Consider the following 20,617-nt stretch of genomic DNA (forward strand, 5'->3'; position numbering starts at 1 on the left):
AATGATATCTCCCTTATAAATCTGTTGGATTAAATTGGTGTCACATACATAAAGCGCTCAGACCACCACTTGTCACAGAGTAAGCCTTACAAATATTGCTGTTGTTGTTATTGTCGTGACTATTCCACTAGGAAAAGAACTCTATGAGGGCAAGGACTCCTGTTTTTTTCTCTCAGTGCTGTATCCACTTTGCCTAGAAGAGTGACCAGGACATAGTGGGCACTCAATAAGTATTTGTGGAACAAGTGAATGAGTGAATGCATCAATTTGTCGATGGGTCTGTGATGCAGAGTGGCATGTTAATGACTCAGATATGAAATGCTAAATTTGCAGAACTGGGAAGAAAAGCTGGTTCGCGTGCAGGAAATTTTGGATGCCTGGTTAAAATGCCAAGCCACCTGGCTATACCTGGAACCAATCTTCAGTTCAGAGGACATCATAGCCCAGATGCCAGAAGAGGGCAGGAAATTTGCCATCGTTGATAGTTACTGGAAATCACTCATGTCCCAAGCCGTGAGTTTTTTACTACCTAGCACATCTCACCATCAGGAATGTGGGATGCCGTACAGATGTTCCTCATTGTGCAATGCAGCCATGTCCCTTGAAACCTATTAGTAAACTGGATTTTTGCAAATTCAGTATCTCTATAAATTTTTTCTAATTTCAAAAGTTATTTGTTATTAAAAATTCAAACATGGAAATGGGAAATATAAAAAGTAGAGGCCTTTTGAAATCCCAACTTCGTGGAGGTGACTATTAGCAGTTTGGATAATTTAGCTCTCATTCCTAACGAGGTATAAGATTTTATTTGTTACACGATAATGCAATAAAGCTTTTATAGATTGAGAATAATTTTAGAATTCAGGTAATTCTCTGTATTCAGTTACTCAGTTGTTTAACAAATGTTCAAGGGACCAGCGCAGACTAGTATAGAATGTCGTGGTCTGAATTCCACAATCCCAGAAGTTAAAATATAATTGGCTTCGTTGGTTTCAGGTGCCCAACCCCAGCCCAGTCAACCATGGCCAGAGGACGAGGGTCATGTTATATGAGCAGTCAACCTCGTGGGATTAGGAGGTGATTAGGGTAGGAGGGTCATTAGTTGAGGGGCTGGTCGCACACTCATTACAATAACCAGTCTCAGAATCTGGGAACCCCATGATGATTATCACCTTTTTCTATGGAACCTAGGTAAAAGATACCAGGGTTCTCATGGCAGCAGACCAACCACGGATGGCTGAGAGGCTTCAAGAAGCCAACCTTCTGTTGGAGGACATCCAGAAGGGGCTGAATGATTACTTGGAGAAGAAGAGGCTATTTTTCCCCAGGTATCCAGTATCATTCTCTTGCTCGAAGTTGCCCTCTTGACCCATATATAGGTAGAATTACATTTTTTCATTCTGAGAGTTAGCTTCTACTCATCTATTCCATATTCTTTCTAGGTTTTCCATTCCCCAAAAGACAGCTCTCGGGGGTAAGGTGTGTCTTCATGGTCTCTATTTAGAGTGAGGTTGAATAGACACCAATGGAACCAGCATGGTCAAATACCCAATTACATGGGTATAGTACTCAAGAGCCTGGACTTTGGAGGAGTTAAACAGCCCTCAGTTTGAGTCCTTAGCCACACGTGGCTATCCAGTGCTTGAAATGTGGCTAGTGTAACTTAGAAAGCAATTTTTTTTTTTTTTTTTTTTTTTTTTACACTGCACCACCAGGGAAGCCCCCTCGCCTGGGATTTTTAAAAATACAAATTCCCAGACCCAATCCTAGATCAGTTATATTACAGTCTCCGGGAAGTGGAACCTTGGCATTGGAATTTTTTTTTATAACCTCTGCAGATGATTCTAAAGTGCAGCCAAGGTTAAGAACCACTGCTCTATCCAGGTTTCTTTCACCTGGTAGCAACCCCTCTCTCCCAGCCATATAAAATCCACATATACCAGCTTTCTTCCTTTCTTTTGCTCTGAGTCAAAACCATCTCCACCTTCTATGCCCTAGATGAAAAATGGTGAAGAGGAGTGGGCCTTAGATAAGAGTCTAGAAGTAGCTGGCATTCACGGGAATGTCATCTACCTGTTGGGGAGTATCACCTTGTTGGAAAAAGAAGCTCTTAGAAGAGATTCCAGTAGCCATCTTCCTTTGCTTTGCAATAGGTTCTTCTTCCTATCAAATGATGAGCTGTTGGAGATCTTGTCAGAGACAAAGGACCCCCTCCGAGTTCAACCACACTTGAAGAAGTGCTTTGAAGGAATTGCCAAGCTGGAGTTTACAGACAGTCTGGAGATTGTGGGCATGATCAGCTCAGAAAAAGAAATCGTTCCATTCAAACAGAAAATCTCCCCAGCTCAAGCCAAAGTAACTCCACTTACCCATTTTTGGTTCTTATCGTCATAACAGAGCGAAACAGAGAGAGGCAGATTGTATGTTGGTTAAACATTTGGACTCTGGTTCCAGATTGCCTGGGTGTGGAGCACTTAGATTACACAACTTAATGACGGGGTGACTTTGGGGAACTAATCTTTCTGAGTCTACTTGCTCATCTCTAAGATGGAGATTATACTGCAATTCACATGGCATCCTAAATTTGTGGAAGGATTTCAACCAAACTTGATGTGGAGGCAGCAGCAGGAATCAGATCCAAACAACTAATGCTGTTTAAATCCCCATGAGCAGAGCCCACTTTAAAGAGATCTGGTCAGATGGGGCAGGTGTTTTTAAAGGTGTTTAAAGGGCAGGTGTTTCAATAATATTTCATGGAATTAATGCCATTTAACTCAGATTTTTCATACATGTGCCCTTATCAAATGAGTAAAATATAAGTTACTTCCACTCTTGCTGAACATGACAGCACCCCAGCGTAGAAAGAGACAAGTACTCTTGCCTTGCCGTTTTTGCCACCCACACATTTAAGTTGCAACAACCAGGGATCATACCTTAAAACCAGACACCAGCTAGCTCACGAGCACCTGAGGTCAGCAGGTACAGTTGCCTGAAATTCTAACACTGAATAATATGCTGCACATTCAAATTACCTGTAGAGCTTTAAAAAAATCCAAATGCCCTGCTTGCATCCCATGCCAGTTAAATCAGAATGTCTGGGAGTGGGAGTCAGGCATCCATAATTTTTAAAGACCTCCAGATGATTCCAGTGAACAGCAAAGTTTGGGGACCACTGGAATAATGCAAGAATTAGAACTGTTCAATTAGAAATGAGCAATTTATTTTCTGAACTTGTCGACCAAAAAAAAAAAAAAGCACAACCTAAACGTTAAGAGGTGTGTTTTGTTCAGTGGACATTCTTAGGACTTCAAGCTGGAGAGGCAGCATCTCAAGTAACCCTGAGAAAACGGCTTGGAGGAGGCAAGGAGGGGAGATATATAGGAGTTTTGCAACAAAGGGCAGGTAGTCTGAACTTCAAAAGATTATTGTTAATGAAAGAAAACCAGATATCTCAAGTAAAGGAATTTAGTGCTTTTCTATGGATGGGAAAATGCAAAAGTCTAGGCTCACTGAAATCATTCCTTTGATATGCACGTCAGCTATCTGGGGCCAGTATCCTGTGTTTTCTCATCCCGAGTTCCCTCAGGGCTCACCAGCTCACTTTGGGAGGTGGTGGCTGCAGTCACTGACGGCTGCAGCATCTTTTGATCACTGATATGGCAGAGGCAATATTTTATTTCTCAAACTGAAGTGTAAATGTGTCATTTGTCTCCTGAGAGAGACATAAATAACTTGATTTACAGTTGTCTTCCAGAAAATGATATGAAAGAAGTGCATGTTAAAAACTCCCTATTGCCCCTTTTTATGAGACATACACTTCTTAGAATACAGTAAATAAGTGTAAAACCAATAGTTAAAGAATACTGGCTTGAAGGTGTGCAAACCTTTGGCCTCCCTCCAGCCCTGTCCAGAGAGAAAGCTGGCTTCTGCCCATGGTCCCTCCCTCCAGGCTTGGCTAACTGTCACTGCCTCTCTGTCTGTCTCAACCCACAGGGCATGGTGGAAAGATGGCTCCAGCAGGTGGAACAGATGATGCTTGCCAGTATGCAGGAAGTTATTAGACTTGGGATTGAAGCATATGTCCAGGTAAATGAAAATTGGGGTACACATGCCAGGGTGTTGGTACACCAACAAGAACTTTGGGGACAAGGTTAAATGGAAGCCTGTCTTCTGCTAAAACCCACCCCTCTCCTGCTGAGTAACACCTGACCCCTGTGTGCCTCTTCCTCCTTTCCCTGTAAATCCTGGGGCAGTGTATGTATTTCTGAATATAAAACGTTTGCAGTTAGAAGCAGCTGACACTAGCATAGCCTGTGAGCCAGAACCCTTTGTTTTCTGTGGGGCAGTCCTTTCTGTGAAAATAATTGATGGCAAGCGGTTTATTTAGAGCCCCTCCCCAATTAAGCATCCCCTCCCACAGGCTTTTTTAACATTACACATGCCCTGAAGGGCACAACTCATTAAGCTCCCAAAGCTTTAGGTGACCTGTATAACAGAAGGCTTAAGGGAAAAGAACCTGTTGCAATTACTCTTTAGCCAGCTCCCAGCAAGGTTAATGTTGGCAGACTAGATATTTAGTCTCCTCTACTTTAGGTGCTCCTCACTTTGGGGCCCCCACCCCTATCCCCAGGACTTTTTCCATCAAAAAAAAGGGGTATTCAATTAACACCTTCCCACTAAGTACCAAGGACTGACCCTGCTGCCCCTCTCAGTAGTATTTGCCTTGTAAATGAAAGACCAGTCCTTTGTCCCATGACATATTACAAATCAAAAATTAAGTTAAAGAAAAACGACTCCCTGTATGAAGTTATTCCATGCAATTGCATCTGTGGCCAGACACAGCAAACTTTTTCTGTGAAGGACCAGATAGTAAATGTTTTCAGCTGTGCAGGCAATATACACCAGGCACAGCTATTTATCCTTGCCTTTCTAATAGAAAAGCAGCCTTGGATGATGGGTTCAGCAGGGGGCATGGCTGTATTACAATATAACTTTATTTACAAAAACAGATATGGCCATATTTATCCCTCAGGCTATAATTTCCCTATCTATAGTTTAAAAAAAGTTAGGGCGGTCATGGCTAAGAAAATCGTGGGGCAGTACTGCAATGTTATGTAGCTATCAAAAGGAGTAGTTATATAAATACTTTCTGAACAACACCTTGATTATAACTATGTAAAATCCCTGGATGGGAACATTAAAGAAAAGAAAGAAAGGAGTTGTTGACTGAAAAAAACATGCACGACATGAGAGTTGTGAGTTAAGTTTTATCTGGGGCAAAATGAGGACTATAGACTGGGAGACAGCATTTCAGATATCTCTCAGAAAACGCTCCAAAGAAGTAGGGGGGAAGGTCAGTATATATGTGATTTTGGTGAAGGGGGAGTACATGCAATCATCACATATTTTTTGCAGAAGGTTGCTGCTGGTCTCGTGAAGGTCGCTGCTAGTCACGAGGAGCAGACGTCACCATGAAGGGTTTTAGTGCTCTCCTAGATACGAGGAGATGCAAGAATTGGGCTCATAAAATGGTTTCCTGAAAATATGTAATTATCTGAAGACCTGTTCTGCCAGTTTTTCCCAGAGCACAGAGTGCCTCATTCCTGATCTCCACCCTGGGCTCCTTGCAGGGGGTGCTGTGAAGGTCAGCAGCTGCAGCAGGTCATAACTTAATCCTTGTAGAGGTAGCTGGCAAGTGACAACTTATAGGCGACAGAGTTAATGAAATTGTTGGTGACGATCCTTTTCTTTTTCATAAAATTCAGGGAGGAAGACATAAATCCGTAATCCCGGAAATGTCAAGCCTTGTAGCCTCGGAGGTTGGGGATGAATTTTGTTTTTGTTGAGGGGGTAAGATGGTGGTAGATGTTTTTAGGAAGTCAGTTTAAATCACACAAGATGAACTGACCCTACATTGTGCCCCACTGCACTTTCCCAGGTCCCTCGTAATCACTGGGTCTTGCAGTGGCCTGGCCAGGTGGTTATCTGTGTCTCCTCCATCTTTTGGACTCAGGAGGTTTCCCAAGCCCTGGTTGAAAAGACCCTACCGGTAAGTGAGCCTGTCATGAAGCTTGTAGAGGAGATTTGAGCTTGATTATGATTTGAATGACATATAATTAGAGTAACCATTTTTCTAAACAAAAAAATAAACAGCCCCATGGTGTCACAGAAGGCAGGGTTCTCTTCGGGACAGAGATTTGGGAATTAGGGCTGTCCTGGAGTTCTGTAGTATAAGAACTCTCACATTTCTTCCCAGACGGAAATTCTAGGCTGCAGTATCCTAAGTTTCTTCAGCCTTTGCTTCCAAGTGTCAACCTGGCAGAATTTCTACCAGCAGAGACTGCTCATCTTCTTCCTGGGCCAAGAAGCCACCTGGTCCTGTTTTCCTCTACTCTTCCTGCACCATATCCCTTCTTACCACCTCCAGTCCAACACTAACCCACCTCCAGCTTTTCCTTCAGCTTTCTCTTGAGACCAAGAATGCTCAGGTCCTGCTTGTCTTCAGATCCGGACACACATATTTCCGGCTAACTCTGCCACTGATGCCTGTACTTGAGGGTTCAAGACCTGGATGGATTTGAGTTCAAATTCTGACACGTCCACCTGTTAGATATGTGACCATGGTCAAGTTACATAACCTGAGCCTCAGTCTCCTTGTCTATAAAATGGAAGGAATTGTAGCACCACACCTTACTACTGTGAAGGGTTAAATGAGATGCTAGTAAATTATTCAGTACTTAGATCCTAGGCTATAAACCCCACAGGGCAGGGGGCATATCTTCTTGCCTCACTATTATATCTCAGGGGGTTATTGCAGTGTCAAGCACATAGTAGTTGCTCAATACATATTTTTTGACTGACTACATGGTAACTCCATTCCCAACATTTTTATCATGGTATAGTTTCCCATGATTATCTCATCAGAATTCCTGTTATTCCCCCTATATACAATATGATTGCCTGTGGCTAGAATATATTTTAATTTACTATATTTTGCTTTATACATTAAAATTAGAATATTAGTATTTGACCAAGTTTCACTTTTTACAGATATCTTGTTGATAATTCCTAAAAGATGTGTTGCACTTTACACGTGCAAACTGCTTTCACGTACATCATTTCAAACTTCAGAAACACTAAAAAGTTCTGACTTTTGTGACTGTATCTCTGTGCCCCAGTTTTCCTACCTGTAAAAGGGGAGAGTGCTTCCCATCACACATTCAAGCCCTGGAGTACAATGAATGCTGAATGATGTGCCTTGGCATCCTAAAGGTGTTGGTACAGAATTGCTATCCATCCATCCATCTACCCATTGTTCATTTAACAAATATTTGTTTGACGTTGCAGCTGGGACTTTGCTGCTAGGCAAAGGGAATTAGAGGTGAATGAGACAGTCATGGTCCCTGTCCTCACGGATTTACAGTCTAGTGGGGGGAGATAAAAAAAGGCTCTTTTATAGAACTATGATACTGAAAGTACAGGGATCCAGAAAGCATGGGAAAGAAGGAGAAAAGTAAGAGGGGAAGATTTCCCAGAAAAACAGTGTCTAAGAGGAGACATAAAATATGAATAGGAACAGGAGAAAGAGCACTCCAGAGAGAGAGAGAGAGAGAGAGACCAGAATGTGCAAAAGTCTGATGATGAAAAGTACGGTGGGGGAGGGGGGAAGGGAAAAAAAAAAAAAAAAAAGTACGGTGCATTCCAGCAACTGAAGACAGTTTGGTCCAGAATTGCTGTGGAATGCATGTGGTTAAGAGAGATGCAGGGGGCAGTTCCATCACCAGCGGCTTTACAGACACGCCAAGGGTGATGGGGACACATCAAAAAGGCTTTTTTTTTTTTTTTTGCTATGTGCTACGGATATTATAATTAATAATAACAACAACAACCACTATTTACTGGGTGCTTTATTCACACCAGACATTGTGCCAAGTGCTTTACAGACACTATGTTATTTACTCCTCAAAACCACTTGAAGAATAGCTATAATTATTGGGATTTGACAGAGCAGGAGACTGAGACTCAGAGGGTTAAAATCATTTGCCAAAGAAGACCATAACAGGAAAGTGGGGAAAATGAGATGAGCCTAGGGTGGTCTCACTTATTTTTAATTCTCTTTTTTTTTTCCAGTTTTTATTTATTTATTTATTTATTTATGGCTGCGTTGGGTCTTCGTTGCTGTGTGCAGGCTTTCTCTAGTTGCGGTGAGCGGGGGCTACTCTTCGTTGGAGTGTGGAGACTTATTGTGGTGGCTTCTCTTATTGCGGAGCATGGGCTCTAGGCACGTGGGCTCAGTAGTTGTGGCTCATGGGCTGTAGAGCGCAGGCTCAGTAGTTGTGGCGCACAGGCTTAGTTTTTCCGTGGCATGTGGGATCTTCCCAGACCAGGGCTCAAACCTGTGTACCCTGCATTGGCAGGCGGATTCTTAACCACTGCACCACCAGGGAAGTCCCATTTTTAATTCATTTTTATTGTTTAACTCTTTATTTTGAAATAATGTCAGACCTGCAAATAACGTTGCAAAAATAATACAAAGAATTCCCATACACCCTTCATCCAGATTCCCCACATATTAACATCTTACATAACCACAGTACAATTATCCAAATCAGATAATCAACATTGATACAATATTATTATCTATTCTATAAACCTTTTATACTCATCCTGGTTCAGGATCCAATCCAGGATTACATGTTTGCATGCATTTAGTTTTCATATCTCCTTTGTCTATTTTAATCTGAGTTTCAGGTTTTTTTGTTAATTCTGGTTTACTACCTAATTTATATATAGTAAAATTCACCCTTTTTAGTGTGCATTTCTTTCTTTTTTTGCGGTACGCGGGCCTCTCACTGTTGTGGCCTCTCCTGTTGCGGATCACAGGCTCAGTGGCCATGGCTCACGGGCCCAGCCGCTCCGCGGCATGTGGGATCTTCCCAGACTGGGGCACAAACCTGTGTCCCCGGCAACGGCAGGTGGACTCTCAACCACTGCGCCACCAGGGAAGCCCTTTAGTGTGCATCTCTGAATTTTGACAAGCACATACAGTCGTGTAACCACCATCACATTCAAGACATAGTTCCAAACACCCTAAAACTTTCCTCATGCCCTTTGTAGTCAACCCTTTCCCCTATTCTCAGCCTCTGACAACTACCATTTTGTTTTCTGTCCCTATAGTTTTGTCTTTTCCACAATATTATAAAATGGAATCATATAGTATCTAGGCTTTCAAATCTGAATTCTTTCAGTTAGCGTAATGCATTTGAAATTTGTCTCAATGTTAATGACTAGGGGTGAGGGAAAGGGAGCTTGAGGGATGACATCCAGGAGTCTGGTTTGGACCATGGGGTTGTGGATGGTGTCATTCCAGAAAAGGGATTACCAGAAGAGAATCCAGTTTAACCCATTGTTCCATCTTACTCCCCTGCTAGGATTTTCTGAAAAAGAGCAATGATCAGATTGCACAGATTGTCCAGCTGGTGCGAGGAAAACTGAGCAGTGGGGCTCGACTCACCCTTGGGGCCCTCACAGTCATTGATGTCCACGGTAAGCAAGGAGGTTTCCCTCACATTACTACTGTCCAGTAAGAGCTGCCAGGCTTGCCTCTCTCCCTTCTGGATGGAATGACTCAGGTCCCTTTTCTCATTAGGAAGAGGCTTCTGCAACTGAAAGTAAGTGAGGGGGTAAGGAGAGGAGTCAGTGCTTCTGTGTATCTCCATCTTATGTTTTCCCCTCCCATCCCCAACGTTTCTGAGATTTACCAACTCAGATCGATTTCCCTGTACTGATCTTAATGAACATTTTTGAATACTTACTTGTTGCCAAGCTTTGTGTTAAGTGCTTGACATACATTGTCTTATTTTTATACACATTTCACAGATTAAGAGCCTGAGGTTTATAGAGGCAAGTAACTTGCTGAGAGGCACACAGCTAGTAAGTAGCAGAGATGCTTTTGTAATTTGAACTTACGTCTGATTCCAAACCCAGAGACTGGAAATGGGCAGTGATGCAGGGAGGGAATGGGTAAGAGAGGATGCCTTCCAGCTCTTCCTAGAAAAGAGAGAGAGAGAGAGAAGGAGAGAAGGAGGAAAGGAGGAAGAAGAACCAGGGTCTTTATGTAGAGCAAACAACCCCCACACCGTCACGCCATCATCACCAAGGAAACTAGGGCTGGACCAAACTTGTTGCCTGGGAACAGTGTCTCTTTTGTTTACATACCCAGCTTCCTACTGGCAGTTCATGCATCTTACTCTCTGTGAGGCTGATGCTCATTTCTTTTTTGGCCACATGGCTTGTGGGACCTCAGTTCCCTGACCAGGGATTGAACCTGGGCCACGGGAGTGAAAGCCTGGAATCCTAACCACTAGGCCACCAGGGAACTCCCTGATGCTCATTTCAATCCCTGATGCTCATTTCAATCTGATTTCATTTGGATAGACTAGGATAAAATCCAGAGGAGAGAAGGGAGAATGTGATCTTCATCTGGCTACATATTTAACTGATAGGAGTAATAAGTGCAAGCATGGTTACTGCCCAGGATACCTCAGAGTGGTTGGGTTTACACACACGCACACACACACACATTCATGCACAAACACACGAACATACACTGCATAGGGAAGGTATCCACAACCGAGTGCCTTGAGATTCACCTTCCTCTTGGATCTCTCACACATACCCTGCTCCTGCCACCACTCTCTGGGTTCTCCCAGGAATCTGGTGTGGAATTAAACTCCTTGGGGTGAATGGAAGAGCTGTTGGTGTAATCTTCTGCAAGGACTCTTTTCTGAAGGGTTTTGGATTTTACTGTAATAAAGATTTCTCTCACAGAGAGGCAGTAGACTTACAGAAGTGTCCCTTTGCAAAGTTATATTTCTGAGATCCTGATTTCAAGCTGCTCTACTAGTTCTAAGATCACAATAGCACTTGCCCTGTGAGTTACCTAAAAAATAATGAATTATTCTCATAAACTATGTCCACTCATCAACTTCAGGGCTCCCATCACTGTGAGAAAATTAAATTAGGCTCACAATCCCATGACAGAAAGGAGAAAACCTAGAAATGTATCTCCTAGTTAGTTTCTCAGACACCCCCCTTCATGGAAAGAATACATCTAACAAAGATTCATGGGACCCCTGCCCTTGCTAACTGTATCAGGCAAAGCAGATCGTGTTCTCTTAAGATATCTAGAGGCCTGGAACAGGGCCAAAAGGGTCACACTGGGGATAAGATAGCATTTGGGGCAACTACATATTGCAAACCCCTCTGGTTCAGCCTCCCAAGAGTTTGGGAATGATAACAGTAGCTAATACTATAAATTTATGTAATACATAAATACAGATGTTGCTTGAAGTTTGGGGATGGGCGAGGAGGATAGTTGAGCCTAAAATTGTCGCGATAGTGAGGGGTGGCCTTGATGACCTCCTCAGTCAGACCCTTCTGAGGAATCCACGAAGACGGGAGGATGCTGATGGCTCTGCAAGTGTGTGTTTCCACGTCTGTGTCCCCACACAGCTCGTGATGTGGTCGCCAAGTTATCTGAAGACAGTGTCTGTGATCTGAATGATTTCCAGTGGATCTCCCAACTGCGCTACTACTGGGATGCCAAGGATGTACAGGTGAAGATGATCACTACAGAAGCCTTATACGGCTATGAGTACCTGGGAAACTCCCCCCGGCTGGTGATTACGCCCCTCACTGACCGCTGCTACAGGTAAACTCTGGGGCTCCCCCAGACCTGAAGGGTGAATAGAGAATTCCAAAAGGAAAACCTGGGGAAGAAGGTTAGAGCATCTTGAGTTTGTTACCTTCACCGTCTATATTTTAGTTTCTCAGATTTTAGAATTTTTCCCTTTGTCACCATGGTCCCGCAGATGGGTATGGAAACTGGGCCTTAGGCCAGAAATGAGAACCCAGTAGGAGTCCTAATCTAATGCAAATTAATGTGTTCAAACCAACAATTAGCACGTTGATGCCTCTCCTTGAAAGTGGCACAGTGCTTAAGTAGAAAGGTCTCCAGTGGCAGGAATCAAGATGGTGCCTGGAGATCCCATGGCCAGAGATAGAAAAGGGGCCAGGTAAAGGACCCAGGCAAGGAGTCTCGGAGCTCTGCCACCCAGTCTGATGAAGAGGTATGGCCATTCTGTGCTCAGCAAGTGCTTTGCTATTTTGCTTGGAACTTATAACTTCAGAAATCTGGACTTTGTGAACTTGTCAACTTTGTGATGTTTAGATTTTTCTTTGATTTTATACATTCCTTAGAGTGGAATTTTTTTAATTATAAAAATAGTACCTGAGTATTTTTTAAATTTCAGAGTCCTCAGTCACTTGTTTTCTATGTTCTATGATTTCTGTTCTTCATTCATTTATCTATTCCACTCATTGTTCATCAACCATTTCTTGAACTTTCCTGTGCATGATGTATGACCTCCAGGAACCCTCAACCTAATGGGGTGGGGAAGAGACACACCCTCAGGTGATAACAAGAAAGTGTGTTAACTGAAATTATAGAGGCTCATACAAGGGGCTGTGGAACCACAGTTAGCACATCATTCATTTCTAGCATTTATCTTGTGCCTGCCATATGGAACTGAATCAAATATGGGTCCTGAACTCAAGAGTTCATAACCTAGTGGGAGAAATATATTTATTTTCCATCATTCCATTGGCATTGGTGATCTTTGGAATGTGGAGTTTATGAGGATTTTTTACTTTTCTTTGATTCATTTAGTAAGTATATATTCATTTATCCATTCAATCATTCATTCAAACAAATGCTTATAGGTGTCACCCATGTACCAGGTGCCGAGGTTACAACACTGAGTAAAATAGAACTTTTTACAATGATGATGTATTGCTCATATAATCAGGGAAAAATATTTAATTACTTGTCTGAGTCAAAACAAAATAAACCAAAAGCAAATTTCTTTCCTGTGCCTTAGGACTTGGCACTGAGTTCTTATTCTCTTCTCCTTAGGACACTGATGGGGGCTTTGAAGCTGAACCTTGGAGGAGCCCCAGAGGGTCCAGCTGGGACAGGCAAGACAGAAACCACCAAAGATCTAGCCAGAGCTTTGGCCAAGCAGGTAGGGAAATGCTGTCCATCTGCACACTCTTTTTCCCAACTCTCTCTGGACCCCTGTCCAGGGGAATTGGCATGAAGTTCAAGATGGCTCAGAGTAACAGGCAGAGTGGGGCTCCACCTCCTTCAGTGAAACAGGAAGAGGGGAGCCCCCACCTCTGTTTCATGGTGCAGGGTGATTCAGATGGGAGGAAACCCATCCTGAATGGTGCCCACATCCTCCCTCTCTCTAGTGTGTGGTCTTCAACTGCTCAGATGGTCTAGATTACAAAGCCATGGGGAAGTTCTTCAAAGGGCTGGCCCAGGCTGGAGCATGGGCCTGCTTTGATGAGTTCAACAGGATTGAGGTAACTCTGCTACTGGGCTACTGAATGGAGGGTTTGGACATGCAGGGACTTTTTTCTGGGCTCTCAGTTCCTCAGTGACAGGGATTTATGTCTCCTCTAAGGGCCTTTGCACAGAGTAAGTACTCAATGAACCAAACAAAAACAGCCCCAAGGAGACAAAATGCATATTTTACACACATAAACATTCTCACCAAATTGATTCCCTCACTCGCTCATTCAAAAATTTATTGAGCAGCTACTCTGTGTCAGATACTCTGCATGTGTTCATGATACAAAGATGAGCAAAAAATGGTTTTGCCCTCTAGACTGTTACAGTCTAGCAAAGGGAAATAAAAATTAAACGATACAAATAGAATATGAGAGAAGTCTATAGCAGTGGTACAGAGGAGTCATCACAAAAGAGGGGGTGGTTAATTCTATTTGGGTAGGGCATCGAGATTAGGAAATGTAAACATGCAACTTGAACCAATAAACACATACTATGGGTGAAGCATTGTGCTAGGTGCTGGAACAAAGGTAAAACAAAGATAAGATACTATGGAAACTACTTACACACACACACGTATGCACATGTATGCATGCATATACACACCAATTTTCTTTTCCTTTACCAAAACCCTAAATCATGCTCCTAATTTTGAATGTGAAGGTCTTATTCTCAGGTGATGGGGTTCTTTCTTTGCTAAGTGAAGGGTACTTTGGCATAGTGGGGTTGGTGGCTGTCAGAAGCAGGAGCTCAAATCAACCAGCCATTCTCACTCCAGATAGAAGTGCTATCTGTGGTAGCTCAGCAGATTCTCAGCATTCAACAAGCCATCATCCGGAAGCTAAAGATGTTCATCTTTGAAGGCACTGAGCTCTCTCTGAACCCAACCTGTGCTGTCTTCATCACCATGAACCCTGGGTATGCTGGCAGGGCTGAGCTGCCAGATAACCTCAAGGTAAATACTGAGTGTGTAACTATTGGGTGTACTTTATGGTATAGAAACCTTCGGAAGTACCCGAGGGTCTCACAGAGAAGCCAAATAATGGGACCAGTTGACATTTTTCAGCTGTGAGAAGTAAAGACGTTACTTGGCTTCAGAACTCAACCATCTCCCCAGCTAGGTCTCATGAGATGGGAGGAAATATATACATAGTAACCAATGGCAAAGAGGCAACAATGATCACTGGAAGAAGTATCACTATTTCTGTTGTCTACAGGGGTCAGACAATTAATATAAATGAGAAAAGCCAGCTGGGCCTGGTAGGGACTCTGACAAATGCCCCATCTAGAGGCAGCAGCCCCTACTTAGCCCCAGCCTACTGTTGCCAAGCAGGAATTGTCAGATCTTCTCATTTTTCAGGAAAAGCCAGAAATTTGGATTTTTACATGAAATCTTATTTTTAGATCCTGTCTCAATGCAAAAAAAAAAAAAAAAATCACTGTAGGCCAAATAAAACAGATCTGCTTATAAGAGAGCATCAAAGTTCAACACAGAGAACGCTGGTAGACCAAGACTAGAGCACGTGGAGCTAAGCTGGTTAGGCCTAAGTGGTGTCCACACCAAAGCAGGCCTGTTCCAACCAGCTAGAGAGATAACAAGAGAGCTTCTATGTCCCTGGTACCTATTGCTGAGCTGGCCTGAGCTACAGCTGTGGCAATAAGCATTGGCCCTGCTGCTAGTGGGAGGAGGCAAGTGCCTCTGAAGGGGGAGAGAGAGAATTCTAACCAGGCCATCTTAAGGGAACAGGCACTAGATGACCTTAGCATGCTGCTCTCATGGAAGGAAAAAACACAGAGTGCAAGATGAATGGGTCTTCACCTGTGAGAAGAGCACCTAGCACCCCAACTGCATGAAAAGAGCAACCAGAGGGAAAATTCTAGGCCTGCTTCTTTATGGATTTCCTTTCAAGTTATTGCTCCATTCCCTTACGTGAAAGACGTAAGAGAGACCTGGACAAAACCGACATTCACTGACTTTAGTACATGACGCTCCATCTGCTAGAAGCACATTCTGATTAGTTCCCTGAAATCTAATTCAGACAAGCCACTCCTCCTCCTCCTTGGGAATGGAAAAGAAGTCAAAGAGATCCCTAAGGGTGACTCTTCCTCTCTAGGTCAGCATAGGCCAGGGACACCAAAGTAGAGTTTGGACCCACATTTCTCATTTTAGAGTGCCCAGTTGATGTAACTCCCCCCTGCACCCCTCCCAGCCAACAACCATGTTAGATCTGCACAAACAACTTTCATGAGACAGTGTGGCATAGTAGAAGGTACCCAGGGTTGGTGTCAGGAAGCCTGGATTCTAGCCCTGGCTCTACCTCTAACTGCATGACTTGGGCAAGTCACTTCTCCTCTAAGATCTAAGATATTAGATCCAAGATATTAGAAACAACAGCTGATGTTTATTGAGCCCTCACTATGTGCCACACACCTTTTTAAGCACTTCACTTACATAGGATCATTTGTTCTCATGATAACTATGAAGAGGGCACAGTTGTTAGTACATTTTGAGATGAAAGACCTGAGGTCTGGAGGGGTTACATAACTTACCCACAGTTAGTAGCTAACAGAACAAGGACTCAAATCGAGATTTGTCTGACTCCGGGATTCTCCTGATACATAATTATCCTGCATTCCTGAATGACTTCTACTGTCTACACTGAACACCGGAAAGCTCCAATAGTTGAATGATGCTCATTTGGCATAGGAAGATGAGGTGTTGCTAGGATACCAGCACCTAAGGCCTTCCACACAACCGCTGAGGGACCCAATGTGACACATGTACCTGGACAAGGCTAGTGGGGAGGTTCATGGAGCAGTGGATCTGTCCAGTAAAGACAGTCCTTCTGCACTGATTTGTCCTCCAGCCCTCCTTTCCTTGATTGTCACTGGGTGGTCTGAATGATCATGTTACTTCTCTTTGCTTCTGTAGATGTACCTTCCCCCATTTTCACCTTATGTGTTCAGGTTCTTTACATGAAATCTTATTTTTAGTGGGCTGTTTCTTTTCCAGGCCTTGTTTCGGACAGTGGCCATGATGGTGCCAGATTATGCCCTCATTGGAGAAATCTCCCTCTACTCTATGGGGTTTCTAGACTCCAGAAGGTATGTTGTATTGGCTTTCTAGTGCGTTCTAAAGAAAGAGTGACAGAGTGGCTTTTTGTGGGGTGGATTCAAGGTAAATTGTCCATTGGAAAAAAAAGAGAGAAACTTGAGAAACTGCTTTTACTCACAAGTTGATCTGAAAGCACATAGCCCTGGTCTTGGTCCTGACCCCATCCCTGACTAGGAAATGGCTCAGATTACCAAGAAAGGGCCTCCACTCTATTTGTATATACCTGGACTTCTTCTAAGGAAGAATCGCTCATCTATTCTCTACCCTTCACTCTAACACACACACACACACACACACACACACACACACACACACACACTCCTAAATAACTTAAGGCGAGACTGAAAAACAAGTTATTCCAAGATTGAAGAGGAAAAATTAATATAATTTAGAATTAACATTGTTATCAATATAATATTTATTTACTCAAATCAACTTGGTTATCTCTCATTCAAGTATTACCCAGTTTTCTAAGACGGAGACATACACAAGCATCAGTGTCTTTATCACATGCACCCAGAGTTGTGAATATTTATTGTAAAATGCCTTTTATTGATCTATTTCAAATTTTACATTTGTCTTTTTACATTGTCTTGCCCATAATCAATTGATTTTTTGTTACTGCCGTTATCTCCACAAGGCCCACAGTGTCTTTGTGGCCTGGAGGTCCTTGCTGTTAATGCAAGGGGCTGCAGATATTCTCAACAGAATGTGCCATCCTTCCTAGGCTAAGAGGCTGCCTCAGTCATAAGAGGTTTATTTTTTCTATAGGAGACCTGGGTTACATTGATTTGCCTGTTCAATTCATTTATTTATTCAATTGGCAAACCACCTACCTTAGGCCCAGCCCTGTGCTAGGTGCTGATGAGCAACACAGTCTTTGCTTTTAAAGTAAATCAGTCTTGTTAGAGAGCAGCCCTGCAAGGGGAATGTACATAAGTACATTAGTTAGGGTAAACCTGACCTCCAAATTCCAATGGGTTAGCATAGCAAAAGTTTATTTTTCACTCCCTAGAAATCTAAAATGGGTGTTTGTGATCAGAGGAGTTCTTCCCCAGGGACCCAGGTTACTTATATCTCACAGCTACAACACATGAGCATAGAGGATCTTATGGAGGAGGTTTTTATGGACCAGCCCTCAAAGTGGCACACTTCCCTTTCATTCATATGCCACTGGCTAGGACTCAGTGATGCGGCCACCCGTACCTGTGTGGGAGGCTAGGAAATGTGGTCCCCCCCCGTGTGCCCAGGAAAAATAAGATATGGCAGTGCACATGAGCATACGTGTATTGTGTGCTGAGTATGTTAAATTTTGAATTGGTTTTCTTAAATTAAAAAAGTAAACCATGGATATTGAAAAAAACTGTAATGTTACAGAAATGCAAAAATGAGTGTCCCCTTTGTGACCCTTAGTCCTATGCTTTAGGCATTAACATTGTTAATCGTTTGATGTAATCTTCCCGTGTGTGGTGTGTGTGTGTGTGTGTGTGTGTGTGTGGCGTACACATACATTCATATATACAGATAAAAGTATAGACACATATAGCTTCTCGTACAGTATATGTTATACATATGTATGTGCTTTGCTGGTTTTCATCCTGCCTTTGAAAGGAAGTTACAGTGCTTGCTTAGCTCATTATGGTAACTCTGTGAAGAGGCCTTCAGATGATAGGGTTTCTCCATCACGTTCGTGGGCAGGCCTGGCTTCTGAAGGGACAGGGCACAAGCATGTTGGGAATGTCTGCTGAGCAGGACATGGTCCTCTCTAGAGGGTCTGCAGACATGTCTTTGCTCTCCCAGTCTTGCCCAGAAGATTGTTGCAACCTACCGCCTGTGTTCAGAGCAACTTTCCTCCCAGCATCACTATGACTATGGCATGCGTGCTGTCAAGTCTGTGCTCACTGCCGCTGGCAACCTGAAGCTGAAGTATCCAGAGGAGAATGAGAGTGTCCTGCTGCTCCGGGCCTTGCTTGATGTCAACCTGGCCAAGTTCTTGGCTCAAGATGTCCCTCTATTTCAGGTATGTAGTGGTTTGGGACCTTGGCTAAGCACTGAGACTCGACATCCAAAGATGAAAAATTTTTTCGGCACCTCTTCCATCTCCTGACACCCCCTCCATTCTCTAGCCAGCATACCTATTGCCAGATACCCTCCCCCAAATGTTAAATAATAATGGTAATAGCAATATCCCTAATTCCTGACTTTAATAAAAATAGTTTCACTGCTAGGATATTTGCTGTTGAGTGTGAGTAATTGTTTATATCAAATGTAATTAGTTTTCTTTTGGAATTATTTTAATGCCTATCTTCCTAACTAGGCTGTAAGCTCTTTAAGACAGAAATCTTGACTGTCTTGTTCATTGCTAGTATAATGACTGAAAGACAGCACAGACTTATTAAATATTTGCTGACTTTTAAAATTCTGGGGAAGGAAAATCATGTTTAACAGATATTGTTAGAATTTGTAATTGTAGATAAGTTTCGGTACAGGAAAAATGAGGTTTGGAATTTTCCAAGGATTCCTGCTACCTGTAGATCTCATTTTAGAAAAATGTTGAGGTTATGTATCTGATAATTCATCTTTTTCACATCTTGAATTTTTGTTAACAGGGAATTATATCAGATTTGTTTCCTGGAGTTGTTCTTCCAAAGCCAGACTACGAAGTTTTTATGGAAGTGCTGAATGAGAACATCAAAAAGATGAAACTCCAGCCAGTACCTTGGTTTATTGGAAAAATTATCCAGGTTGATTCCTTGTACCCATGTGGGAATGTACCTGTTTACTGTTTGCTGAGGTCAGGAATTAGAAAGAACTATGGTAGATTGGAACTGAACTGACAGCAATTGGAGATGCCTGATTAGAGATGAAGACACTCAACAATCTGTTGTGCCTTCAGTTTTCATTTCCGGGAGCTGACTTTTAAAATCCAATATTTTTCCTATGACCATCTTCCCTGGGGTTTCTTTTTCATCATTTGGGGATGAAACAGAACCTTTCAGGGCATTGGGCTTTGAATTAGTCAAAAACCAACTTTTTTGGTTCCCAGTGACAGAAATCCAATTCAAACTGTCTTAGTCAACAAAAGGGAATTTACTCACTTACCTAACTTGGAAAGTACAGAAATATGTTGGTTTCAGGCATAGGGGGATACAGGTTTTTAGATAATGTCATTAGGAACCTGCCTGTCCTCATTTCTGGATTCTGCCTCTCTCTGCATGAAAAATTCATTTTCAGTTGGGCCCCCAGTAGCCTCACACTTAGATTGTCCCATGTTCAAGCCCAGAAGGAAAAAGAGCATCATTCTTGGAGTGTCCTCAGCAAAAGTCTCAGGATTAGCTTTGAATGGTGCTCATAAAGTCACGTGACCATCCCTGAACCAATTACAGAGATAAGAAGTAGACTATAACCGCCCCACCTCTGCCAGAAGTGGAGGTGGAGTCAGAGCCACCCAAGTCGTGTGGACTGGACCATGAACTGGTGGTTCCTCAGGGAAAATCAGGGTGCTGTTACCAATAGGTGAAAGAAATGTTTCTACAGTCTTGACCCTGGAGAACCTTAGTGAAACTTCACACTAATTTCAGGGATCCTTCCCTAGGATCACTTTCTATGTAAAACTGACTTAAAGTCATAAGTTGAATAAAATAAGCCCCAAATGCACTTTTTCTACAGAATCACAGGACAGAACTACAAGGGACCTTAAATGCCATCTGCTCCTGGCTCCTTAAGAACACTGGCATCCAGAGAGGGAACAGATTTGGATTCATATAAACCTAGTTTCAAATCTCACCCCCATCAGTTTTTTGCTGTGAGATTTTAGGCAAGTTCTTTCACCATTCTGAGCCCTAGTTTCTTCAACTGTAAAATGGAGGGAGTAAAACCTTCCCCACAGAGTAATTTTGAGACAAGAAGTACATAAAGTGCTAGATATAGTGCCTGATTACCATATCAAAATCAACCTCACCATCTCCACGAACATCAGAAATATCATCATTTCCCAAAATCATATTGTTATTTAGAATTAAAGGTCAAGGTAGGACCCAGGTCTCCAGATTCTGAGATCAGAATAAAAATTTTTAGGAATAAAAATT

At 42.7% G+C, this 20,617-nt stretch overlaps 1 protein-coding gene across 1 annotated transcript in view; it reads left to right on the top strand.

Annotated features, from left to right (window-relative positions):
• The window catches only part of DNAH3 (dynein axonemal heavy chain 3), a 191,099-nt gene that overhangs the window by 74,480 nt on the left and 96,002 nt on the right, over positions 1–20,617 (top strand). The window contains exons 22-34 of the mRNA XM_024744485.1: positions 334–513; positions 1,192–1,328; positions 2,154–2,355; positions 3,994–4,086; positions 5,939–6,049; positions 9,432–9,546; positions 11,515–11,713; positions 12,977–13,085; positions 13,315–13,428; positions 14,193–14,369; positions 16,428–16,519; positions 18,330–18,549; positions 19,139–19,273. Of these exons, the coding sequence (XP_024600253.1) occupies positions 334–513; positions 1,192–1,328; positions 2,154–2,355; positions 3,994–4,086; positions 5,939–6,049; positions 9,432–9,546; positions 11,515–11,713; positions 12,977–13,085; positions 13,315–13,428; positions 14,193–14,369; positions 16,428–16,519; positions 18,330–18,549; positions 19,139–19,273 (1,884 nt within the window). The remainder of the gene's footprint in view (positions 1–333; positions 514–1,191; positions 1,329–2,153; positions 2,356–3,993; positions 4,087–5,938; positions 6,050–9,431; positions 9,547–11,514; positions 11,714–12,976; positions 13,086–13,314; positions 13,429–14,192; positions 14,370–16,427; positions 16,520–18,329; positions 18,550–19,138; positions 19,274–20,617) is intronic.

Source organism: Neophocaena asiaeorientalis, unplaced genomic scaffold (genome assembly GCF_003031525.2).
Source record: "Neophocaena asiaeorientalis asiaeorientalis breed wild unplaced genomic scaffold, Neophocaena_asiaeorientalis_V1.1 scaffold91, whole genome shotgun sequence".
NCBI classification, from domain to species: Eukaryota; Metazoa; Chordata; class Mammalia; order Artiodactyla; family Phocoenidae; genus Neophocaena; species Neophocaena asiaeorientalis.